General features: G+C 42.4%; 1 protein-coding gene across 1 annotated transcript; it reads right to left on the bottom strand.

The window, feature by feature from the left end:
- Window positions 1–2,168: 2,168 nt before the first annotated feature.
- LOC311486372 (interferon-induced very large GTPase 1-like) lies at window positions 2,169–25,749 on the bottom strand. Its single transcript, XM_084542185.1, has 4 exons — window positions 25,610–25,749; window positions 22,501–22,553; window positions 7,374–7,411; window positions 2,169–7,259 (listed from the first exon to the last, which is right to left on the bottom strand). Exons 2-4 carry the CDS (start codon window positions 22,511–22,513, stop codon window positions 2,475–2,477), a joined length of 4,836 nt encoding a protein of 1,611 aa, XP_084398311.1. The 5' UTR covers window positions 22,514–22,553; window positions 25,610–25,749; the 3' UTR covers window positions 2,169–2,474.
- Window positions 25,750–27,415: the final 1,666 nt, after the last annotated feature.

The following is a 27,415-nucleotide window of genomic DNA, read 5'->3' as shown; positions in this document are numbered from 1 at the left end:
GTCTGAAAGTGCAGGCCTACTTGTGGTTCCTAGAATTTCAAAGAGTAGAATGGGAGGCAGAGCTTTCAGCTATCAGGCTCCTCTCCTGTGGAACCAGCTCCCAGTTTGGGTTCAGGAGGCAGACACTCTCTCTACTTTTAAGGTCAGGCTTAAGACTTTCCTTTTTGATCAAGCTTATAGTTAGAGCTGGACTAAACCATCCCTTAGTTATGCTGCTATAGGCCTAGGCTGCTGGGGGACGATGCACCAAACACATGTCCTCCTTCTTTCTTCTCTCTCCTCTCTCGCATCCTCCACTTTCTTTTCTCTGGCACAGAGCTCTTGCCCTCTAATTTCCCATCTACTACTAGTCATGCAATTCTGTGCTATTACTATGTAGAATGTTTACTGCTGTGTGTGTGTGCGGATGGATCCCTCCATATGAGCTGGGTTCTGCTCAAGGTTTCTTCCTGTTAAAAAGTAGTTTTTCCTGCCACCGTCGCCTTCAGGCTTGCTCTGGGGGTTTCAGGCCGGGTTTTTGTAAAGCGTCTTGAGACGACTTGTATTGTTATTGACGCTATATAAATAAAATTGAATTGAATTGAAAATGGAATAGTCTAGATGGAAATGTTCTGTTTCTATGATGGTTTTATTTAATATGAATCATGCACCTTAATATACATTACTATGGTTCTTTAATCCAGTACAAGGGACTCTAGTATTCCACTATTAATATTAAAGAAGAATAAAAATGGAAAAACAATCAGTTGTTGAAACTGTTAATTCAGGACTGGAGACAAAGATGGAGGACAAACTTCCTGTCTATTTGGTCTCCATCTCTGGTCCATCTCTGATCAGAAGGTCTTTCCATGTCAACGGAGCCAGTGAGAACTTTTTTCTTTTTCTTTATCCATGCCGTATGTTGCTGTCACTCTTCTAGTTTTAGATTCTGATCATTAATTTTCTTGTCCGTCATCGTTGTCTCATTATTCAGCTCAGTTTGACTCTTGTTCTGTCGTCAGAAGGATTTTATTCTGAGTCGGATCAGAGTCAAAGTTCCCACTGGACACTTTTAGACTGTTGGTGTCTGGATGAATAAGAAGGAGCCACAGAAAATCATGAAGCTGTTAAAACATGATCAACAATGAGACAGAGAACCAGAGGAAGGACTAAAGGAACCCAAATTAACAAGGACTTCAAATTCATGATCAATGTGGAACAAAAGACTCTGAGACACTGAGTCGAAACTTGTCCTGGAGGTCAGACCTGCAGTTTGCATGTAGTTCATTCATTCACCAGTTATTATCACACGGACTCTGACTTCTCTGAGCTGGAAGCTGCTGCTCTGCTGTCAATCAATGTCAATGTTTTGGAGCTGAAGTGGAATAGAATGTGACTTAAGAGTTTTATTTTGAAATGTTGTTTTTATTTTAAGTGCTGAGTCTGTCGGGTACAGCTAGTGAATTATTTATACGTTTGTATATTTTCAGCTTTTATTATTTGTGCCCAGCGGTTTGAATAAAACATGAAAAAATATCAATGATGGTTTTTATTGACATACTTTAGAGCAGGGGTGTCAAACATACGGCCTGCGGGCCAAAACCGGGCGGCCATGAATTTAGTGCAAAAGGTGGAAATTACATAAAAGATTATTTGTCCCATTTGGTATTTGGGACTGTTCATTAAGTATTTGGAATGTCCTATGTTCAACATGGTTCTTGAACGCACCATTTAACCCTCTACCCCACACTTTTTGATGGTACATGCTGAAAATGATTCAATGTCATTTACTGATTCATTTTGGACCATTTTATTGTCAAAACATCATTTTATATATATTTCATATTTATTAGCTGAACGCCAAATCTTATTGTACTTTAACACAATGTACAGTCCACCAGTTTCATCAGTTTCATCAAAAGGTGATAAATTCACCTAAATAAAAATAAAATACAGTGTAAATGAAAGATTACTGTCAATCCAAGACACAACTTCAAATGACTGAAAACAGGATTCATGAAACAAACATGTTTCATGATTATTGAAAGAGAAAAAGATTAAACAAAAAATAAAATCCATCTTAAAACCTTATCTGAAGCAACAACAAGTAGAAATATAAAGAAAACTATAAAATGAAAAAGTAAATAGCTGCAGTATCATTTGTTCCCTGCAACAGGTTTGGTGCATCATGTAAAATAATAACACAATAAGAATTCATTTCAATCAAACTGTGACTGCTTTGTTTCTGACTGGTCTCTTTAGCTCATTATAACACACGTGAACCTTTTCTGAACTAATTCATGTTGTTTCAGTTTGACTTTAAGGGAATATTGTCATTTTCTAAATCCTGCCACTGATGTAAATAACTTGTTCTACTGTCGTCACAGTCAGGTCTCCTTTATGTCACGGTTTGTCAGTCCATCTGTTTTGTCCTTCTTTGATTCACAAGTCACAGTATCATCGTCTTTAGCAGGTTTGTGTTGTGTTGTGTTGACTCAAGAACACATTTGATCCAAACTCTTAATAGCTTCAGATCTTGAGATGTTTCTCCACTGATCTGGAATTTCTCCTCTCCCCTGGAATTTTAACTTATAGTAATCTTCCAGTTGCTTTTGAAACTTGCACACAAACCATTTCCAGTATTCCAGTTTGGACTCATCAGGGACAATTTTCCAGCAAGCATACTCTGGACCTGCAGTTCTGTAATCTTTATAAGGAACATATGTCTGTGAATAACGAGAGTAAAAACAGCCATTACTTGCAACATTAGTTGTACAGAAATCGATGTTCAGCTCCATTGTGTCTATATAGTGCCATCCCTTGATCCCAGACATTCGATGGAAAGGAACACTGTGCTGTGTATCCTTAGCATGATCTTCAATAGTGTTGGTACAAACAGCTCCACAGAAGGGACACGTTACCCAGCAGCATGAGCACAACTGCCTGATGAGGATTTCATTTGGCTTCTCTCTGGATTCCTTCATCTTATCCAGGTTGAAGCTGCTCATCTTCTCAGTGATGGACTTGAGTCCTTTCTTGATGGTTTCTCTGAGAAAGTAAAACTCCTTTATGTCACTGAAGTTTTCAGAACTAATGGTATCAAACTTTACGTCTCCTTTTAGCAAACTGGAAAACTCCCTCAGCCACATGTCAGTGTCTCCTTTCTGTATTTGGACTTTCTCTGTTGCACCAGATAAAGCCTGGTTCACAAGTTCAATGATGTCTTTGATGTTTTGCCTCAGGATACTCTCTGCTTCATTTCTGTGTTCTGTGGAGATGTATTTTTCTACTTCAGCTTTTATAAAAGCCTCTGTTTGCTTTCTTGGGTTTTGAATGTAGGTGATGAAATCATTAAAGTCCTCTTTCTCAGCGAGTGACTTCAACACGTGTTTCTCCAGGTTCAGCCTGTTTCCGTTGAATGCTGGATAATTACACTTCATCCGTCCAGCAAGACCAATGGCGGTCTTGTTATAGACAGCCTCAAGAGTCGAAGCTTTCAGCTTTTCACAGATCAGTTCTCCAAGAACAACAGCAGAGGAGCTTCCTTTACAGAAACTTCTAAAGATGTTGTAATATTGTGTTTTCTTGCTTTCTAAATAAGTGACTGGATCGTTGTTCACTTTGAATTTCATTTGGGACTCTAGAATCCAGCTCTCTGCCTTCTCAAACACGTACAGCAGCAGATCAACTGTAAACTTATTTGTCAAAGTATATTTCCACCTTGACTGAAATGTTTCCACTTCTTCTTTTACATGTTTGGCCACTTCTTGCAGGTACGTTGACGTGTAGCCTCTTGTAGCTACAGGTTTGCTCTTGATTTCTTTAAGAGAATCTTCTTCAACTTTTTTAATGAGCAACCTGATCTGTTCTTCATCCTCATAATTAAAAGCAGTTTGAAGTCGAGATTTTTGTTTCGCTTGCTGTTCGGTTGTGCCCTTGTTTTGCTGCTCAGCATCTTCACATTTGTGTTTTTTCAGGATTACGTAATCCAAATGACGTGGAACCACCGAAATGTTTTTATATTTGCCACTTCTTTTGGATTCTTCTATGAGAGCCCATTCAATGCCAAGTTCTTGAAGGATGGCAAACTGATCTTCTTCCAAGTTGATGTCCTCGACAGGTTTTGTATTTGCTGTTAATTCAGTAACCCAGCCTCTCCAGACAGAGTTGAACTTCTTCTCAAGCTCTTCATCTTTGGCCTTGTCCTTCAACTGTTCAGCGAGCTTTTTGCTTTGTTGTAGCAACTTGTTCTCAAACTCTGTTTTCTTGTCATCGAGCTCTTTCTGAGCATTTTTTAGCTCGATAACTTCATCCAGTTTCTTCTTCACTCCTTTCACCAGCTCCTCTTGAAACTCCTTGATTTTGTTTTTGAATCGTTCCATCCACTGGGCCAGCATGTCTTTATCTCTGTCATCTGCAAAGTACGCTGTCACTGCTTTATTGACTTCTTCGTATGTTTCAGTCATGTCGTTATGAAGACAACTCAACTCGACATTGTCTAGCATTCCGTTTTCGACTCTGTTGTAAAGCTGGTTTTCAATGGTCAACATGTTGCTCCTCAGGACCCAGGTCCAGTTACCATACTGGACCTCAAGGTTTCTGTACACTGAGATTTCAAGTGTGTTTTTAAAACTGAAAACAAAATTTTCTTTCAGAAGGGCATTCCACAGGTCCTGAACTTTGCTGCTGAACTGTGAGAGAGTGATCCCATCAGACTTTGAAGCTTTAGAGAGGATGAAGCTCTTCAGTTCTTGGATGCTCTCACAGTAACCTGGATTGGGAGGAGCCATGGGTGGACTGCCCTCCCAAAGCTGAGCAGAGTATTTCACATCTTTCAGCACATCAAATTCAATGATGTCACTGAAGCTCTCTGTACTAGAACCCTCCTCTTTGGCTGCTAGTTGGGCCATCTGGTCCAGTTTTTCTTGCAGGCGTCTCTTTCCATCCATGTTTTTTTCTGCTGCAGCAACATCTGTAACGTTCTGATGGACAAACACGCAGCTGGGAGAAAGTTTAACTTTCTTCATCCTCATGAAAGCCTGAACAACGATCTGGAGAACATCTTGCATCTCAGCTGAGTTCTCTCCAAAAATATTGATCAGTGTCATGTTTCCCAGACCAACAACAAATGTTGCCAGTTCATCGTCGTGGTGAAGAAAAGCATTTCCAGCTAACTCAACAGCTCGCAGTCCTTCAGTGTCCACCACTAGAACATAGTCAAACTTAAGGTCTTTCTTGAGCTCCTCTGACACTTTGACCAGCTGCATGAAGGCACCCTTTGTGCACCTGCCAGCACTCACTGCAAACTGCAATCCAAACATGGCGTTCAGCATTGTTGATTTTCCGCTGCTTTGTACGCCCAAAACTGACAACACAAAAACTCTCTGGTCACCCAGTTTGTTGACGACCTTCTGTAAAAGACTGGAAATCCACGTTAAAGGCACATGACCGGCATCACCGTCCATCAGCTCCAGTGGGTACCCTGATATCATCAGCTGTGCAGCCAGCTCAGGGTATTTGGACCAGTCAGTCTGTGTGTGCTGCTCGGTATCTGTTGTGACATGAGCTTCATAGATCTGTCCCATTTCTCTGAAGATGTGCTCCAAACCAAAAGTTGCAGACTGCAGTTTTTTTGATATGTATTCAAGCTTCATTTGGTTCAGCAGTAACTGTTCAAACTTATTATGTTTGTTTTTCAAAGCCAAGACCTTAGACCATGCTTGATTATAGCTTTGGAGAACTGAAGACAGACTGTATGTGGAGAGGTCATCCATTAAGATCTGCATCCATTTAAGGAAATACTCTTTGTCTGTTTTTTGCAGTGATGAGAGGCTTTCAACGAACAGCTTCATCAGTTTACTACTGCAGGAAGCAGCACGTTGTTTTTTCCTTATGAGCCTCAGTTTCTTTTGCTTGTCACATTTGTCCTTCTCATTGTGTCCTTTGAGATGATTCAGCTCTTTCTTTATTCTGCACCACTTGTGCCACTGATGGCCCTGGCAAGGGAGATATTTGTCTTTGATGATTGAAACATCCTTCTCCTTAAATAAATTCACTATTTTCATAGCAGCAGATTTCCCTTTTTGGCAGACTGGGTCCCTTTCATCCACTCTGATTCCAGATACCTCAGCCATGGTTTCTAGCTGGAAGGAGTTTCTCCATCTGGAATCACCAAGAGAAGACAAATATTCTCCAATAATCTTTTTCAGATGTTCAGATATATCTGACATGCTTCTTTCTTTGAGCCCCAGTTTGTATTTTTCTTTGATCTTAACAACATCACAGTTGTCATCAGCAATGAGACAAATGAGAGGCTTTTGAGATTTAAAAAGGGTCAACATTAGTGACCGACTTTTGTCGTCTTTGTGTAGAGTTGGGACAAGAACAACGTTGATTGAAGATTTCTCAGTCAGTATGTCACGCTGTTTTTCAGTCAACAGAGCATCACCATGAAGATTACAGAAGGCAATGCAGTCATTGAAGGCATCATTGGGTTTTCCAGCGGGGCAGTACCAGGCTATCTCTGCAACACCATCCATCAAATGGCGAGACTTGGTGCTACCTGGGCAGTTTCGGTGGAAGAAGGTGCTGTGGCGCTCGTTTATCAAAGTGTTCATCAGCTCAGACTTAGACAGTGAGAGTGAACCCAGGCGGAAGAATGACACCAACGGTGTCTGAGCTTTGCAGATTGGAATATTCATAGTGACAGCATGTGAACCATCACTGGCTTGAGTCACCATCCAACTTTTAGTTATTTGTCTGAATGTCCACAGAGGACACTCGATGTCCATTGTTACTGGGTCAGGAACAAGCAAAGGTAAGGCATACTGACACTGAGACAGCTTTGTAATCATGCTCTGTTTAAGGAAGTTGTCTGAGCAGTGGAATACTGCCATTTGAACGTCCATTGGATGCACATGAGTCTGTTTTGTCTGGTGTAAGTCTACACTGCTCATCAAAAAAGACTCCAAATCACAGTCGTCTGTCTCAGCGGTGTCAGACACTGGATCAGGATCTAGATGGGTCGTCTCAGGACTGTCTGGTCTTACAGGAATGTATCTGGCTCTATAGTCTAACATCATCAGCCTCTCAAGAAAAGCTGGAGCTAGATCTTTCTCACATGTGTCATGGTCCTGTTTCATAGGTGGACCTATCTTAAGAAAATCTGCTGGTGTCAGCTTCTGTTGACGTTTGTCTTGAAGGTGGAGTCTACCAAGAAGAGCTTCAGTTTCTGCTTGACGTTGCTTCTCCCTGGGGATTTCTCCAGAAACCTTCACTGTCTGCAGTAAATCAGTAAATAAACATGAACTCTATGTAAAAACCAAATCTATCATGAGATGGTAATGGGTTAAAAGTCCTGAAGAACTTGTGGAATAAATTTGAACTTCTCCTACCGTTTGTTTGTCATCCCTCTTTTCTTCATCTGAGGTACCTGCAGGACAGTAAATCAGAAGTCAAATTCAATGTTCAGTTTTCTAATGTTTGCTGGAAGTCCTTTTGAATATTAAAAGGAAATATTCGAACATAAACACTAAAAATTACAATGTCTGCCAACATGGGCGGCACAATGGTGTTAGCACTGATGCCTTACAGCCAGAAGGTTCTGGGTTCTAATCCAGGTCAACTGGTTCCTTTCTGTGTGGAGTTTGCATGTTCTCCCTGTGTCTGCGTGGGTTCTCTCCAGGTACTCCAGCTTCCTCCCACCGTCCAAAGACATGCTGGTTAGGTTCATTGGTGATTTTAAATTGGCCGTAGGTGTGAGTGTCTCTCTGTGTTAACCTCAGAGAACAGTTACAAAGACTAAGTGAAGGACCTTCTGAAAGTCTAGTCGAGAAACCTTAGGTTAAGCACAGGTAGTTGTGCTTCCTGTGCGTATGCCTCTAGACTCATTATAGGGCAGACTGGCATAAGGGGACACCGGGGATTTCCCCAGTGGGCCGGTGGGCCTGTGGGCCGGGCCATGAGAAAAAGAAAAATAAAGGGGGAAAAAAGTCTGTCACAACTTTCAGTGTGTCTATATGTTAGCATGTATATTAACAGACTAGCTGCAGTGGTGTTGTCATTTATAGTAAGTTTTCTGTTAGCCATGTGTGCTACCGTGGAACAGTAGGCTAACAGATTTAGCCTGTTGTCTGCTAACTGGTCTGCTAACTGGTTACAAAGCCGTAGTAACGCTGCTAACTGGTACAGAGCTACTACGTCTTTGTGTCAGAATCTCCGTTAACACAGAGCGCCGCGCTGCTGTAACGATACGCGGAGCGGTTGCCAAGGCAACCAAGAGACTCTGACAAGTTTGTCAATAAAGTTGGGAGGAGGAGCTAATTGACGTACCTGCCTGATGCACGCGAAACAGCTGCGGGTCAGTTCTGATAGATAGAAAATATTATCTCGCCTGATACTGTTATGTGAAAAATAATTGCCCACCCTGGTATAGACAGTCAGTGTCATTCAGTTCTAACAGCCTGGCAAATTGCTCGGCCAAATTTGATTGTATGACCTGTCTGCATTAAAATCACTGTGCTGTAAAATCACTACAGGCTACTGCTGTAATTATTTTACTGTAGGCTACTTAAGGGTTCAGGTTAAGGATTACTATATGATTATGGTCCAAAACAACATCAAATGCAGTTTTTTTCATCAAGGTACATGAAACTTGTGTTGCCAGCTGGCTCACCACGCCGCGCATGAAGTGGGCCGGTCTGTCAATGACTCCCGGGCCACTTCCCTCCCCCAGTCGGCCCCTTGCAGTGGATGGTCTCCCAGACACCATGAGCGCATGCAATACTTACTTTCTGGTGCGCACGTGATACTTTCGCGTGCGCACAAGATACTTTCGCGTGCTCACGAGTAACGTTTCATTTTTTTTTTTCACAGATTGACAGATTCCAGTTTGTCCATGTCAACAATGATTCTTCTACTTACACAAAAGTAAGTTATGGAGTTCCTCAGGGTTCTGTGCTAGGCAAGGGTGGACTGGGGTACGGAGACACCGGGGACGGTGGGCCGACGTGAAAAATAAAAATAAAGGGGGAAAAAAGTCTATCGCAACGGCCAACAGCGTTGTGGTCCGCTGGGGGGCTGGGTCGGGCCGCTAATGTTGTGATAGGCTATGCCTGTGTTCACGTATCACTGCCTATGCTGATAGCCAATCACATTTCGTCCATGTGGGTAAGTCCCACCCACTTCCTCAGGCTGCTGCAGCTGTCACTTGTAAATCACCCTGCGCCAACGGTGCAAGACAGCTTTGGTGGATTGAGAGCCAGTGTTGTCTATTTTTAAATGACATTTTTATTGAAATGGTCTTATTGTTGTAATTATGTTGCCGTATACGGCCCTTAGTCTGACTCTGACCGGCCCGCGTAAAGCTTGTCATTTGTTCTCGACAATTTGTTTTGGGTTTTTTTGCGTGGTGTCCTAAGTTAGCATGCTAATGCTAATGCCGTGTTAAACATGCTGCTGTTATTTGGCTAACGGTCACTTTCAGTGTGTCTGCGGGTCAGTTCTGATAGATATAAAATATTATCTTACCTGATACAGTTATGGTCCTTGAGTTTGACATGTGTGGTTTATGAATGATCATTTATTTAATATACAGTAGTATTAGCCAGTATAAATATTATATATGGTCATTTAAAAAAACAAAAAAACAAATCATACTAATAGAGTAACAGTTATTAAATAAATAAACTTGTTTATTTTTTAAAGGTTCATTGGTACAGATTTCATTTAAGATTTAATTAACTGCACTTTATAAGAGAATGTGTTCATTGTAAAGCGTTTGAAGCTTTAAGTATGACTAATTGCTTTCTTGATCATCCCCTTTACTAAAAACACCAGCACAAAATAAAACATACCAATGCTGTGGGCACAGAATTGAGTTCAGCCTATTGGCACGGCCCTCCAAGATATTTACGGTTTCTCATGTGGCCCCTTGGGAAAAATAATAATGCCCACCGCTGGTATAGACAGTCAGTGTCATTCAGTTCTAACAGCCTGGCAAATTGGTCGGCCAAATTTGATTTTATCAATGACCTGTTTGCATTAAAATCACTACATGCTGTAAAATCACTACTGCTGTAATTATTTTACTGTAGGCTACTTAAGGGTTCAGGTTAATGATTACCATATGATTATGTTCCATAACAACATCAAATGCAAGTTTTTTCATCAAGGTACATGAAACTTGTGTTGCCAGCTGGCTCACCACGCCGCGCATGAAGTGGGCCGGTCTGTCAATGACTTTCGGGCCACTCCCCTCCCCCAGTCCACCCGTGGTGCTCGGACTAATACTCTTCACGTTATACATGTTGCCATTAGGCAAGATTATTAGAAAACATGGCATAAATTTCCATTGCTATGCAGATGACACTCAGCTATATTTATCCATGAAATCAGATGTTATATTTGATGAGGATATGTCCTTTACATTGCACATAAAGCAAATAACCAGGACTGCCTTCTTTCACCTGTGTAATATCATCAAAATTAGGAACATCCTGTCTCAGGTGATGTTGAAAAACTAGTTCATGCATTTTTGTCTTCCAGTGCTGCATTTGAAATCATAATATCATAATATTTTACTACAGAGACTTGAAAGTGAGATCAAGATTAAAGGAACTGCATTAGACTGGTGTGAATCTGTCTAGAATCTGTGTGACAGATTCCAGTTTGTCCATGTCAACAATGATTGTTGTGAAAAGAAGGCCCTGGAGGAGGACGGATCTGAAGGAAGCAGGAAGTAGGAGGAGTCTGGCTTGATTAGAGCCTGTATGGGAGCCTGTGCAGGTGTGTGGCCCTTTGAAACCCTGCAGCAAAACCCTGGGTTCCCTTCTTGCTGCAATTGTTTGAGTAAAATGCGAGTTCTTATGTTAGTACACTTCTCTTGTGAAAGATAATCATTTAGTTAAAGTTGATTTTGTATAACACTTTATGTTGATTATAGTTAAAAGAGAATGATGTATTTTATTTAGTTTCATTACAATGGTGCCTATTTTTTCTTTAGATAAAACCAGCATCAATTGCCTGCCATCCTCGCCAGAAATAAACCAGTTAAACCAGATCTTACAGTGTCTCTTTGTGCCTGACCGCACAACTGTAGTGTTGACAACTTTCCTGGTACCCAGCAACAACACTTAATACAGTTCGAGATGAGCTATTTTACATGGTCCTTCAAACCGGATCGAGTCAATGCTATGGATGGAGCACCAAGGAGATCTGATAGACAACCCTAACTCCCCTCTCATTTAGCTGATTATGAAGCAGAGTATATTGGCCATAAATACATATCATCCACAACTAGTCAGCCACATGTGTCCCTACAGACTGAAGAATCATCAGTCCAACCTGCAGCAATCCATCCTCCAACAACCACTCCTTATTCTCTGACAGAATTTGTCAAAATGCAACATGGCATGGATGAGATGCGCAATATGATGATGCAGCTCGGAGTTTCAGTGTAAACTTTAGTCCACCGTCTGGACAGCATGGGCTCACCATGTAAGTTTTCCACTTCAGCCGAGACCTCTACCCCTGCATCTCCAACCCATCATAATTATCCTCCTCGTGAACATGATCGTTCTTGTCAAGTTGGTCAGTCTTTAGTGGAGGAACTTTGCAACCGCTTAAGGCAACATGAGTCCCAGGCCATCTATTCTCCACATGGCCTTCAGTCTCCACCCGCTCTGAGCCATGCATCTCTTCCTCCACCACCTGAATCCTTGCTACCTACACCAGAACCTCAGGCTCTGTCGCAGTTAGCCTCTCTTCATTGGCTCCCTTTAAAATCTAGAATAGAATTTAAAATCCAACTCTTTACATACAAGCCCTTTAAACCTCCATCTCAAAGTTCAGGCCTACTTGTGGTAGCTAGAATTTCAAAACTTTACTCTGGCACCGAGCTCCTGTCCTCTAATTATTAGGAGTCCCATGCAACGAAGTAACAGGATCCCTATTGATTTAGTTGCGATTTTTATTATTTCTTCATAGCTAAAAGTGTCAGCCCAGGACAAAGTGCAAGGGCCAAAGCCATCAAACCTGGTAACTTGGTAGAAGTCCTAGCATTTCACTTTGCAAAGGTGTCAATACACATTCCTACAGCTAGGTGGTGCTATAATAAGCCAATTTACGTTTTGGCTCATATCTCAAGAACCGTGTGCCCCTAAAAACAAAATCTCCCTCTGATTCCTTACATAGCCCTGGTTCTACTGAACGGTCACACCCATTTCCACCTGCCATTTTTTCCCGCCTTTTTGAAAAAAATGTACCCCAAAGAAAAATCAGCTCCTCCTACCCTGTTCATCCAATTCTCACCAAACATGGCATGTATCATCTATGGACAACGATAATGAAAAATTGTCAAAAGAACTTTAGCAGGGTTATTGATTACAAAGTTAATGGCTAATTAATTTTTAAGGCGTGGCACAGTATAAGTCCAAAGCTAATACTTTGTGAAGTATATACCCAAACTTAATCAAACTTCATGTCATTGATAATAATATGACTCTGTACAAGCACCCCAACCTTCGTGACCCTTGGTCTCTAGGGGGCGCTACAAAAGCAACATTTCAATATCTCAAAAACTGCAATTGCAAACATCATTAAATTAAATCAATTACGTCTACAGGGAGCACTACAGGTGACATGGACACATTTCATATGACATTAAGGCCTATAAATTTTGTTTGGCTGTAGGGGGCGCTACCACCACTATATGTTTATATCTCACAAACCACCATAGTCAACTACTTGAAATTTGACAACAACAATCTGTGGATGACTCCTTAGAAGCCCACCAGGTTTCATGCAATACGGTCTACAGGGGGCGCTACTGGTGATGTGTAAATATTTGAGTCCTATCTTAGTCTTAGTCTTAGTCAGCTTTATTGTCGATTCTTCACATGTTCCAGACATACAAAGCAATCGAAATTACGTTCCCCTCCATCCCACGGTGAAGACAAGACATGTAGTTAAAAACTAGCCTAGAGTTAAACATAACTAAAAAAAGATAAATACAATAAATAGACATTTGAATAAGTTTGTACAGTAAATGGCATTGTAGTGCAAAGACAATAGGGTCATAGAAGCGTCAGAGGTAAGTTATACAATGGCATGATGAGGTAGGTTGTACAAATGGCATGATGGTGCAAGACAGTACAGTCGTAGCAGCATGGGTGTGCAAGTGGCATTGTAGTGCAGGACAGTTATTTCAGTCATTTGGGGGGGGGGGGGGGGGGGGTCATCTTCTTGACAGCCTGGTGACTGAGGGGAGAGAGTTCTCCTACTCAGTTGGCAGACCCAGCTTTCCTCTAGTCACACTTGACCTCCTGTCAGGTCTTTTCCCACCTGCTTTAGCCTGTGACTAACTCTAGTGGCAGACTGTGGCAATGGCATCTGTGGAAGACTGCATACAAGCCCACCAAATTTTGTTGCTTCCGACCCGCCTGACTCTCATTCACTTGTCAGCCGAAGGATTCCTCCACAGACACTTTGCCTCCTTTCAGGCCGTGTCCAACCCGCTGATGCCTCTGCATCCCGCTCGGGGATGACTTCGCCACAGCATGGACCCCTTTATGATCGCTTGCGATCATCTAGTTTATCTAATTTCTTCTCTATTACTAGTCATGCAATTCTGTACTTCTGTGCTACTACTGTATAGATGTTAACTGCTATGTGTCCCTCTGAATTGAAGAGTGCAGTACTAGGAACAGCTAAGTTACTGTCTTAAGATACTGAAGGTACCAGGCAACTGGTAGAGGACCACAGTTTGGAGGAGGAAACAGAAGACCACCCATGATGGGTGAGAGGGTAATGTGTCTTGCCACACCTTGTATAATTGGATGAACCCTTATGGCAAAATACAATTCAAATTTATTTATCGCCACTTGCAATGCATGGAGACATCAGGGTTGCATAGTCTAATACTCATTCATTTTATAGCCCTTCTTTAGTCAATAAAATTTTTCTTGCAGATGTGTCTGAGAGATTTGAATTATTTCTCCAAATGTAATTCCATTGTGAAGAAAATCACCTACAAGTGGTTTAGATTTCAAACAACTGAAATCAGCCCAAGTTTTATGTTAGAAAAACTCCCCCAGAACCCCAATATTTCATCAAAGAATCTACAACTACTCTGACTGTGTCAGTACAGTCAAGTGCATATGTCTACATTCAGAAACAGACGCACTTATTTTACCTGGCTTGCTTTGCTGCCTCAGGGACTGGCCAACTTGTAGTCATGGATTCAAGCATTAATTCTTAATCGTATTAAAGTGTGCTTGAAGGAAATATGATCCCATCTGCCTAAAAGTTGAAATTGAGGTCGAACTTTCAACAGGACAATGGCCATAAGCAAACCAAAGAATGCCTCAAAAAAGATGAATGGCGGACTCTCTCCTTTTCCAGAGTTGCCAAGGGTGAGAGGTACTGGGAAGTTGTGGGGATACTCACAAGTCCCCGGCTGGGTGCTTCCGTGCTGGAGTTCTCCCTGATGAACGAAAGGGTCGCAGGGCCAGTTTTTGCTATGGGCAATGTGGGCGACCGCCCAGGGCGCAATCTGTGCGCCCTCAAAAAAAAAGAAAAATGAATAAGTAAATAAAAAAAACTCAAAACTCGCCAGTTTTCTAGACTACCGCTCATTTCCATGTCAAGTTAGTGGAGTGGGAGCTGGGGCGCCCTCATTGTCACGTCAACATGCTGCTGAGAGTCATACAGGTGGTGTGTGTGAGGCAAGGGGGAGGTGGGAGGGATAGACTGATCCCAAGCCACACAACACAAAGTGTGCAGATTTCTATGAGTGACGTGAGTGACAGTAGGCTATAGGCTATTTATTAGCCTCTTGCTAATATGTTGCTATTAGCCACAGAAGATGACTGTATTTGTTTTTTAGTTTTGCTGAACTAGCAACTATTAGAATTGAGGCATCATGTCATGCAACTAATTTCACCCATAGGCAACCTAGTATAGTTTGTGTTTGCAACACAAGTGCAAATTCACACAGACGTCCTGACTGTGGATTTTTTTTTTTATTGCTATACGCTATATGCTAACTTAAATAACTTCTAATATACATTGACATGGCATTTTGTAAGCTACATCTGATATAGCTTTTTAAATAATTTGTATTGTGTTATGCTTAGTTTATAGGATGTTAACAAAATGTGCATTATGGTCATTTTAATTGGGTAACTGATGCATGTGTGATCTAAGTGTGATCTAACTTACATATTGTAAATTGTAAATTCAGGGACACTTCTGAAATATTTTGGAGCTAGAGCACCGACTGGCCAAAATGATACTTCCACAGCAGCCACAGACATGGTCTGTATGTGTGCATTTTTGCATAATTTTTTACTTTTGTAAATGCTATAAATGTTGTGAATAACATGTATACTAATGACAATACCATTTTCTCTTTATTAGAAATGCCTCAACCAGAAATTCCACCAAATCCTGTGTCTGAGGATGAGCCTCTGTCTACTGACCCTGCTAACTGGCCTTCAGTTCTGACTGACAGAATTCGGACACAGCTGGTTTGCAGAGGACCAAGTGAGGTACCTGCAGTGCAGACTTTATTCTCCCCAGAAATGAGTTGAATGGAAGAAGACGCCATCACCAGTATTTCAAGAAGACATTGGTTAATGGTGAAAAGATTCCCAGAAGCTAGTTAGTCTATTCAGAGAAAACCAACAGCCTTTTCTGCTTCTGCTGCAAACTCTTTTCAAAGAGGACAATTAACTTAACAAGCTCAGGCCTGACAGACTGGAAACATGCAAATTCTTTGCTCACCTCTCACGACAACAGTCCAGAACACCTCAACTCCATGAAAGTATGGAAAGAACTGGCAGTCAGGATAAAAAAGGGGGAAACAATTGATAACCAGGAGATGGCACTTCTAGAGGCTGAGAAGATGAGATGGAGAGCAGTGTTGACCCGTTTAACTGCGATTGTGTCCATTGATGAGTCCAGTCTCTGGCAGTGAGAAATCTGGCACCAAGGGGGAGTACAGACACATTGTTCATGCCATCTAATGGGAATTTCCTCAAAGAGGTTGAACTGATGGCATAATTTGACCCAGTAATGAAAGAGCAACTTAACTGAGTCCAAAAAAGTACCTCTGGTCACACCAGCTACCTCAGTCACAGCATACAGAACGAACTGGTTAATCTGATGAGCAGCAAGATCATTTTTGAAATGGTGAGTGACATCAAGAAGGCAAAATAGTTCTCAATTATTCTTGATTGCACACCAGACATCAGCCACACTGGACAGCTGTCAGTTGTAATTTATGTGGTGTCACTGACAGAGGAGAAGCTCTGCATAAAGGAACATTTAATGGGGTTTTGGAGGCAGGGGAAACAACAGGGGTTCAAGCCAGGCTTCTACAAATGAATCCAAGAGCTCTTTTTGTGCCATGTGGGGCTCATACCCTGAATTTGGTTGTGGCCGATACTTCTAAGGCTCCCACTGATGCCATGAATTATTTTGGCATCTTACACAAGCTTTTCACCCTGTTTTCAGCCTCCACTCAGAGATGGGCCATACTGAAAAAAACATGTGGGCATCACTTTGGACTGACACAAGGTGGGAAAGTAAAGTGAAGAGTGTTGAGCCCCTGAGATATCAGGCAGCAGCTGTGAGAGAGGCACTGATTGAGGTGAGAGATCACACTAAAGACCCCATCATTAAGGTTGAGGCCCAGTCCTTGTCGGAGGAGGTGGGATCCTACCGCTTCAGCATCTGTACAGTGGTGTGGTATGACATCTTGAGCCAGACACACCATGTGAGCAAGTTGATGCAGTCTCCCAGCATGCAAATTGATGTAGCAGTCAGTCTTCTCAATAGGGTTGAGAAAGATCTTCAAAGCAACAGGGCAACAGGCCGTGTGACAGCACAGATGTCAGCCAAGGATATTTGTGAAGAAATGAATGTTGACGCTGGTCTGCAGCAGAAGAGAATGAGGTCCACAAAGCGTCACTTCTCCTATGAGGCATTTGATGAGCCTTTAAGTGATGCTCTGAAGAAGCTGGAGGTCACATTTGTCAATGTTGTTGTTGATGCTGCAGCTTCAGCTGTTCAGGAAAGATTTTCCACACTGCAGAATGTGAGAGAGAAGTTTGGAGTGCTCTCTAATTTCAGAAACCTCCCAGACAAAGAGCTGCAAAAAGAATGTGAGACCCTGCAAAATACACTGCACTTTAAGGGACACTCAGACATGGATGGCAGAGAGTTTGTGCAGGAGCTGAAGAACTTCCGTGACCTCCCATCAAAATCCATGACTCTGCTTGAGCTGCTGACTTTCATCCATGAGAAAGAGCTCGCAGAAATCTACCCCAATCTGTGGACTACACTCAGAATTGGTTTGACTCTTCCAGGACAGTAGCTGAAGCAGAGAGGAGTTTTTCCAAGCTGAAGCTTATTAAAACATACTTGAGGTCCACTATGTCACAGGAGCGTCTCTCTGGACTTGCCATCATCAGCATCAATTATACAGTTGCACAACAGATTTCGTTTGATGATGTAACTGATGATTTTGCATCAAAGAAGGCTAGAAAAGTCAAGTTTTAGATTGCACTTCACACCTGTTGTTGATGTTAATGCCAGTTGTAAACGGTGAAAAACCCAGGTTGAAAAATCTGCTACAGTCTGAGCACTGAATTCAGATTATGTTAATTATCTGCTGTTTCTCTATGTACAAAACTGGTGTGTTATCATAACTGGAACTGTTCAGATGGTATTAGGATGATGCAAAACAAAACTCGTATGTAAAATACGAAATAGTTTACTGCAGGAATCTTTTTTATGTAGTTTTTTTATTTATTTATTGTTTTAGCTTTCTTCAGGGATTTTTCAAGCATAGTTATTAGATCCTGCGATGAAGGATTTGTGCAATTTACATTAGTGTTTATATACTGTATTTTACTTATTATCTTGTTTTTTCTCTGTTCTTGTTATCTTTTTGTATTTAAGATTATATATAATTAAAGCTGCAAGCAGCGTTGAATGGGCCCTCGCACCCCATGCTTGTCGGCGACCGGCGGACGGGGTCACTGCAGTTCTCAGGGGATACACTGGAGTAACAATGCACCGTGGCACGATGCACAGTCTGTGCAATTCAATATTTTACAGAGCAAATCATCTGTGACAGCTGTAAGTCTTGGCTGTTTTGAATGTATTCTCTCTGTGACATTAAAGTATGTTAAAACAGCCACACACACACACACACACACACACACACACACACACACACACACAGAGAGAGAGAGGGAGACAACCCACCAGAGAGAAATGTAATGGCTCTATCTGTTGGACAGTCAACATTTGAATTGAATCCCATCACCCTGACAGTAACAGCAGGTCACACTTACAAAATAAGACATTTCCTGTTCTCAATAGGTGGCACTACAATAATTGTATAATTATTCTCTCTGTGGCATCAAAGTATGTTAAAACAGATTCACCTACTATTACAGGTTACTGACACATAGCCACCAGTGAGAAATGCTATGGCTCCATCTGCTGGACAAAATAGCACACTACTTGAAATGATGATGGAATTGGTAAGACAGTTCATTTCACTTTCACAAGCAGAACAGGCCCAAAGTTTAATGGAAACTCACAATTTTCACAGTAAGTCATCACGACGGCCATTAGTCTGTCCTGATAAAATTTGAAGAGAATCCAATCACCCTGACAGTAACAGCAGGTCACACTACAAATATGCTCCAAAATCAGACATTTCCTGTTCATAATAGGTGGCGCTACAATAGTTGTATGAATATTGACATATGGATGTGTGCAGTTAGGGACCATTAACAATACTGTAAAGTTTGATGCAGTTTGGACTGAATTACAGCAAGTTTAATGCAACTTCCTGTTTCATGGCGCGTCATGAAACTTTGAGGGGCCAGAACATCCACGCCACTTCGACGAAAAGTCAAAAACTTATGTCAGGTTCCTTCGCCTATCTTTCGACAACGTATTTCCAAATTTTGAAGTTAATCTGATAAGGCATCAAGCCTGAGGGCAACCAAGACACAACCAAAGTTTTGTCCAACTTTCACAGTTTTATCAAAATAACAGACTTCCTGTTATATATGTGACATATTTCCAGATTTTTAGACGCAATGGGCTTCAGGAGGTGGTCCGAAGATGGCGCTACAGAGCCATTTTGCCACGCCCCGTGCTCAAGGCCCTTATACATTAAAATTTTCGGCCGAACAAAGGCGTCTGCAAATTTTCAGAACTTTTCGTGCATCTTTAGGCATGATTTCATTGGAGGAAAGACGCAGAAAGTACGAAAACAATAGGGTTGGGCCCCTGCACTTCGTTGCTCGGGCCCTAATAATAAACAGTACGAAAACAATAGGGTCCTTGCAACTCCGTTGCATGGCCCCATGGGGCCCCTGCACTTCGTTGCTCGGGCCCTAATTAAATAATACAAATAATATAATATATTGTTGTGTTGGTGGTGGGGTTGCAATTAATCTCTGGGGAGAAGGCTGTGACTGTTGTCTGTGCATATGCACCAAACAGCAGTTTCGAGTATCCAGCCTTCTTGGAGGCCCTGGGGGGAGTCTTGGAAGGGGCTCCATCTGGGGACTCCATAGTTCTTCTGGGAGACTTCAACGCCCATGTGGGCAACAATGGAGTAATTTGGAGGAGACTGAGACTGAGACTGGGCAGAATGGCCTGCCTGATCCTAACCTGAGTGGTGTTTTGTTGCTGGACTTCTGTGCTGGTCACGGATTGTCCATAGCACCATGTTCAAGCATAAGGTGGCTCATAAATGTACTTGGCACCAGAGCAACCCCAAACGTGTAGTGCAGGTGAACTGGGAACAACTGGTGGAGGCCCCTGTTCGTGAGATCTGGTGAGGAAAGCCATCAAGCTGAAGAAGAAGGTCTTTTGGTCCTGGTTGGCCCAAGGGACTCCGGAAGCAGCAGGCAGGTATCGGGAGACCAGAAGGGCTGCAGCTTCTGCGGTCTCAGAAGCAAAAACTCGGGTGTGGGAGGAGTTTGGAGATGCTATGGAAAATGAGGTGTTCCAACTATCGTGGTATCACACTACTCAACCTCCCTGGGAAAGTTTACTCCCAGATGCTAGAAAAAAGAGTCTGACTGATTGTTGAACTTTGGATTCAGGTACAATGTGGATTCCGTCCTGTTCGTGGAACAATGGACAAGCTCTTTACCCTTGCAGAGCTGCTTAGGGATCACATGAGTTTGGCAGTCCAGTCTACATGTGTTTTGTGGACTTATGAAGGCCTACGACAGGGTTCTGTTGGCTGCATCAGGCCGTGACCTCCACTACACACTGGGATGGTTTGCAGCCAACCGTGAAGTGGTTGGGATGAGGGCCAGCACCTCCAAGTCCGAGGCCATGGTGCTCTCCCAGAACACGGTGGATTGTTCCCTCTATGCTGGGGGTGAGTTCCTGGCCCAGGTGAGGGAGTTCAAGTATCTCGGGGTGCTATTCGCGAGTGATGGTAAAATGGAGCAAGAGATGGACAGTCTGGTGCAGCGGCTGCAGTAATACGGGAGCTGTATCGAACCATCGTGGTGAAAAGGGAGCTGAACTGTAAGGCAAAGCTTTCGAATTAACAGTCTATCTTCGTTCCGGGTCCTCACCTATGGTCATGAACTATGGGTAGTGACCGAAAGAATGGCATCGCGGTTACAAGTGGCTGAAATGAGGTTCCTCCGAAGGGTGGTTGGGATCAGCTTTAGAGATAGGATGAGGACCTCGGACATTCAGAGAGATCTTGGACTAGTAGTTTAGCATCGAAAGGGGCCAGATGAGGTGGTTCCCCTCCCTTTAGAGCTTTAAGAAGCATGGCCAGCCGGGAGGAGACCCCAGGGGAACCCGACCTCGGATAAGCGAATGGAAATTAATGAAAGAATTAAAAAAGGAATGGCTTTAACAAAGCCAAGATTTGAATCCCATTGGTGTTTTGAAACAGGCAGTAAAGATCCCACATTCCTTATGGAAGTGGTATGGAAGTGGCTTTAGTAAGAACATCAGGGACTGGTGAACGTTTCTATAAAATGACTACAAAAAGTTGCTGATGGTCAAGGATTTATTTATTTTTCATGCTCTAATTTTTTGTAATCTGTGAATGGCAACATTAAAATCTCACCTGTTCGATGCTGATGACATATGGAGGGACCTGTCCGTTCTTTTTTGTGGAATTTGTCGTCCAGGTGTCTTCTCTGCTCTTAATTTTTATCAATCATCTTTTCACCAAAGCAGTCTGGATCATTTGCAGAGACCATTATATAGATTTTTTCCAACAGATGTGCTGTCTCTTTTTCATGTGTGCACATGTGGTATCTATGTCGACAAATCTGGCGTTTCAAGTCTTTCAAGTCTTCTAACGCAATTTTACAATTTTCATGTGACTGATGGGTCACAACTGTCATTAAATAGTCATGTGCCCTCTTGCCCAAATCCCTTTTGAGCCACTGCACTCCTAAATGGTAATGGAGGCTGTGCTGACCATTTTCCAGCAGTAAGAGAAAAGCATGAATTCCCTGATTTGATGGAATTTTGTCAACGTCTTACATATATATATATATATATATATATATATATATATATATGTATATGCGGCTAACGGCTACCAAAATGAAGGAATCGGATGAAAACCATTGACTGTATATATTAAAGCACGTTGCTAGGACTGATGGAAGGCAAGTTTTATTTTAAAAGACTACCTGACGGAAGCCTTGACAGACAACAAAATAGTCTAGCGCAACCTCTGAGTAATAGAGTAATATAAACTAGTATGCGCGCACCATGCTTACTCGTGCTTGCGACCTGGCTACCGTAATACCTGTTGTTCTAGTCTACATGCAATTTTATTTCTCATTCATAAAAAGCTAAATTGGGGACATTTTTGGGGACAGCTTTAGCCAGGGACAGGGACACCAAAACGGGGACTGTCCCCGGAAATCGGGGACGTCTGGTCACCCTACCGTTAGCGCAGTGTGATTTACAAGTGACAGCTGCAGCAGGCTGAGGAAATGGGTGGGACTTACCCACATGGACGAAATGTAATTGGCTATCAGCATAGGCAGTGATACGTGAACACAGGTATAGCCTATCACAACAATAGCCACCCGACCCAGTCCCCCAGCGGACCACAACGCTGTTGGCCGTTGCGATAGACTTTTTTCCCCCTTTATTTTTATTTTTCCCATGGCCACGCCAGTCCGCCCATGAGCCTAGAGGCATACGCACAGGACGCACAACTACCTGTGGTTACCCACCAAACACCAGACGTCATTTAGACGTTGTTTTTTGGGCTAAATCTGGTCGGTCTGTCATAGCCGTAATTTAGCCAAAAAATAGTTGTTAAAAATTGGGCTTTGTGTAGTCGTCTTTCTATAGTCCAAATTTAGCCCAGAAATAGTCGTTGAGAATTGGGTTGTGTTTAGTCGTCTTTCTTTAGTCCAAATTTAGCCCAAAAATAGTCGTTGAAAATGAGCACAAACATAACCCCTCCTCCCCCCCAACCCGTCTTACCATAATTCTCCATGTCATTGACTGCTCTTCTTCAAAAAGGTTCTCAGGATCATCTGTATGGATGAGGGAGTGATAAAACTTTGTTAGGGGTCCATGCAACGCGTTCCAGGATCACTATTGATTTTGTTGCAATTATTAGGGGTCCATGCAACGAGTTGCAGGATCACTATTGATTTTGTTAGGGGTCCATGCAATGAAATTGCAGGATCCCAAACTGATTTGGTTGCGATTTTTATTTTTCTTCTTATTAGGGGACCATGCAACGAAGTTGCAGGACCCCTGTTGATTTTTAGGTGTCCATGTAACGAAGTTGTAGAGTCTCTATTGATTTTGTTGTGATTTTTATTCTTATTGAGGGGTCCATGCAACGAAGTTGCAGGCTCTCTATTGATTTTGTTGCGATTTTTATTCTTTTTATTTAGGGGTCCATGCAACGAAGTTGCAGGGTCCCTATTGATTTTGTTGTGATTTTTATACTTCTTATTAGGGGTCCATTTACGTTTTGGCTCATATCTCGAGAACCGTGTGCCCTAGAAACAAATTTATTTCTCCCTCTGATTCCTTACATAGCCCTGGTTCTAATGGACTAGGCCACGCCCATTTTCGCCTGCCATTTTTTCCCGCCATTTTTTCCCGCCATTTTGAAGAAATTGCACCACAAGGACAAATAAACTCCTCCTAGCCCGTTCATCCAGTTCTCACCAAACTTGGCATGAATCATCTATGGACAAAGATAATGAAAAGTTGTCAAAAGAACTTTAGCAGGGTTATTAATTACAAAGTTTATGTCCAATTAATTTTTAGGGCTTGGCACAAGTCCAAAGCTAATATTTTGTATATACCCAAACTTAATCAAACTTCATATCGTTGATAATAATATGATTCTGTACAAGCACGCCATTTTTTGTGTCCCTTGGTCACTAGGGGGCGCTACAAAAGCAACATTTTGAAATCTCCAAAATCGCAATAGCTAACATCTTGAAATTTGGCATACACAATCTGTAACACATTGTGTACACGCCCATCAAGTTGCATGACATTATGTCTACATCGGGCACTACAGGTGGCACGGAAATATTTAAGGCTTATAACTAGAGATGCACCGATTTATCGGCTGGTGACCGGAATCGGCCGATTTTCACGTGATCGGCCATGACCGGAGACCGCCGGTCAGTCTGACATATGCCGATTTTTTGCCGGTCAAATGCACTCGCATTTACATCGCGCAACATCAGCATCACACGCAGGCCAGCTGACAGTCTTGCCTGGGCCCGGGACGAGATAATCTTAGACGAACTTCTCTCTCTTCTCTCACCGGTAGCCTGACTCTGTCCCTCTGCTCCGAGACAGCGGGCCCCTCCCGCATCACTCTCTCTGTCACCTGACTGCAGCCGGATCTCTCTCCTCTCTGTCTCATCCTCTCTGACGGAGCTACCGAACTCAACTGTTTCTGTCAAAGATAACGTGTTGTGTCGGGCTTTTATACAAGCTAATGGACGTTAGCATTAGAGCTAGCCTGTTAGGTTACGTTACAAGGCTGGTAAACGTTGGCTGCGCTGTTTCTAACCTACGTTCACTTTACTAGTCCCAGCTTCACCGTCACCACCTTTTTTTAAATATTTGTTAAGAAAATCTTTAAGGCCTCTATTTTCTTCTCTTTTTCTCTTTTCTTTCCTTTTCTGAGCACCGGACTAATGCTGACCGGACATTTAGAGCGTACTGAACTTCAAATCAAACGGCAACATCAAATTATGATCAGTGGCCAAACCATTTTTGTGTTGGGGGTGGGGGGGTTCTTGACCACTATTTCAAGGACAATTAGGAAGAAAACAAACAAAAAAAAAGGCTTTTATGTAACTCAAATATTAAATTTTTTTTCCCCACAAATTGGCCTATTTTATTTTATTTTTTTCCCCACACCAGGAGTAATTTATATAGTTCTATTTTTATAGTGATAGCGATTATCTGTTCAAAAAACGTTCTATTAAAGAAAAGATAATATTAATATTCTATTAAAGAAGAGAAAACAAATCTTTGTGTGTGTTGTAAAGTGGTTAGAAAAAATGAAATCGGAATCGGCTAAAATCGGTATCGGCAGGTCAAACTCAATGAAAAATCGGAAATCGGAATCGGCCGGGAAAATTGTAATCGGTGCATCTCTACTTATAACGTTTGAAGTATTCACTCAATCCTTATGAAACGTATCAACCCTCATTATAACATGCTTGCGTACAATCAATCCAAGTTTCGTGAAATCCGGGCTGTAGGGGGCGCTACAGTGACTACATGTTTATATCTCACAAACCAGTAAACTGCTTGAAATTTCAGAATAATAATCAGTGGATAACTCTTGACAAGCCCACCAAGTTTCATGCAATACAGTCTGTAGGGGGGGCTACAATGCTGATTTATGCCTCTGCGTCCCGCTCGGGGACGACTTCGCCATGGCATGGATCCCTTTATGATCGCTTGCAATCATCTAGTTAGAGGTCCATGCAATGAAGTTGCAGGATCCCTTCTGATTTTGATGTGATCTAGGGGGCGCTACAAAAGCAACATTTCAGTATCTCAAAAAACGAAATAGCTAACATCATGAAATTTGGCATACACAATCTGTAACACATTTTGTACATGCCCATCAGGTTGCGTGACATTACGTCTACAGGGGGCACTATAGGTGACACGCAAACATTTAAGGCCTATAACTTTTCAAGTATTCACCCAATCCTTATTAAACTTAACAACCATCAGTATAATATGCTTGCATACAATCATGCCATGTTTCGTGATATTCGGGCTGTAGGGGGCGCTACAACAACTACATGTTTATATCTCAAAAACTACCATAGTAAACTGCTTGAAATTTGACAATGATCATCTGTGGATGACTCCTTACAAGTCCACCAAGTTTGGTGCAATATGGTCTATAGGGGGCGCTAATGGTGACGTGTAAATTTTGAGTCCTATCTCCTACTAAGTTGGCAAACCCAGCTTTCCTCTAGTCACACTTGACCTCCTGTCAGGTCTTTTCCCACCTGCTTTAGCCTATGACTCCCTCTAGTGGCAGACTGAGGCAATGGCATCTGTGGAACACTGCATAGAAGCTCACCAAATTTCGTTGCTTCCAATCCGCCCCACTCTCATTCACTTGTCAGCCAACAGATTCCTCTGCAGACACTCTGCCTACTTTCAGGCCGTGTCTGACTCGCTCATGCCGCTGCGTCTCACTCGGGGACGACTTTGCCAGAAAAATACACTCCTCCTAGCCCGTTCATCCAATTCTCACCAAACTTGGCATGAATCATCTATGGATAAAGATAATGAAAAGTTGTCAAAAGCAGGGTTATTGGTTACAAAGTTAATGGCTAATTAATTTTTAAAGCTTGGCGCAGTATAACTCCAACGCTAATATTTTGTGAAGTCTATACCCAAACGTAATCAAACTTCATAACATTGATGATAATATGATCCTGTACAAGCACCCCAACTTTTGTGACCCTTGGTCTTTAGGGGGCCCTACAAAAACAACATTTCTATATCTCAAAAACTGCAACAGCTAACTTCATGAAATTTGGCATATACAATCTGCAACACATTGTGTACACGCTGTTACAACCTGGCTCAAGTGGCCACAACAAAAAGGGAGATGCACCACGTTAGCGGCCGACAAAACAAGTTTATTTCTTTAATAATTAACAAGGGCCAACTTAGGAATCACACTGAGAGCACCTGCGGGATTAAAACAGAGGGGAGTCAGTGGACAGAATAGAGAAGGGTGAGCCCTCATACACCCTCTCTTTTAAAGTGAAAGAGTGGCGGCAGCCAAAGACTACAGGGCACTGGGAACAGGTGCCCTGAGTTATTGCAATCATTTAACTACACCCACACATGCCCACAGGGGCATCACACACTCCCATCAAGTTGTGTGACATTACGTCTACAGGGGTTCGCTACAGGTGACACGGACACATTTCATATGACTTAAAGGCCTAAAACTTTTGAAGTATTCACCCAATCCGTATGAAACTTAGCAACCCTCATTATAACATGCTTGTGTACAATCATGCTAAGTTTCGTAACATTCTGCCTGTAGGGGGCGCTACAACCACTACATGTTGATATCTCTCAGGATAGCTGTCCTGAGAGAGCTGGGTTTTATAAACTTATACTTGCACTAACTCTCAGGTAGGGCTACACCTGATGATCCCAGTGTTTCCCACAGATTTGAAAGCAATGTGTGGTGGTCGGCGGGGGGGGCATTGACCATTTAAAATTTAAAACTGCTTATTATGTAGGTAGCCAAAGGGCCTGTTTCACTTGATGCAAAGGTTCATTTTTGTGATTAAAATAAATGTAAAATATTACCCCAAATCCGTCTTCCTAGCCAGGACAAGACGTACGTATTAAGCTACATGTGTGCGCCTGTGTTATAACGGCGCTTTTTGCCCCGTGTGCGCTCATGCGCTCATCTGTTGACATTTCCGAATGCCTTCCTACAGTTGCTTAACAAAAGCGGGTTTCCACACAAAAAAGTGCATGTGTCATTAGTATGAGAAAAAAAAATTGATTTTAACTGTGTCGGGCTGGGGTCGGGCTCGGACATAAATATCTTAATGCCTGTCGGGCTCGGCTCGGGTTCGGTTACTGCTCTGTCGGACGCGGGCCGGGCTCGGACAGAAAAATGCGGCCCGATCCACACGGACACAGATGATCCAGACAGACGTGGTGTGCACGGAGGGGAGGGGCTGTGTGTGTGTGTGTGAGAGAGAGAGAGACGCGTGAGTGACAGAGACGAAGAGAGAGCAGGGAAAGGAAATGCAGCTGAACGAATACGCAGCGTGTTTTAAATAGCGTAAAAAAAGAATAACGAAACGCAATATGTGACGGTCGGTGTTGAATCTTTTTTTTTTTTTTT

This window comes from Chelon labrosus (genome assembly GCF_963514085.1).
Source record: "Chelon labrosus genome assembly, chromosome: 4".
Taxonomy (NCBI): domain Eukaryota; kingdom Metazoa; phylum Chordata; class Actinopteri; order Mugiliformes; family Mugilidae; genus Chelon; species Chelon labrosus.
This window is presented reverse-complemented; position numbering and strand designations above follow the sequence as displayed.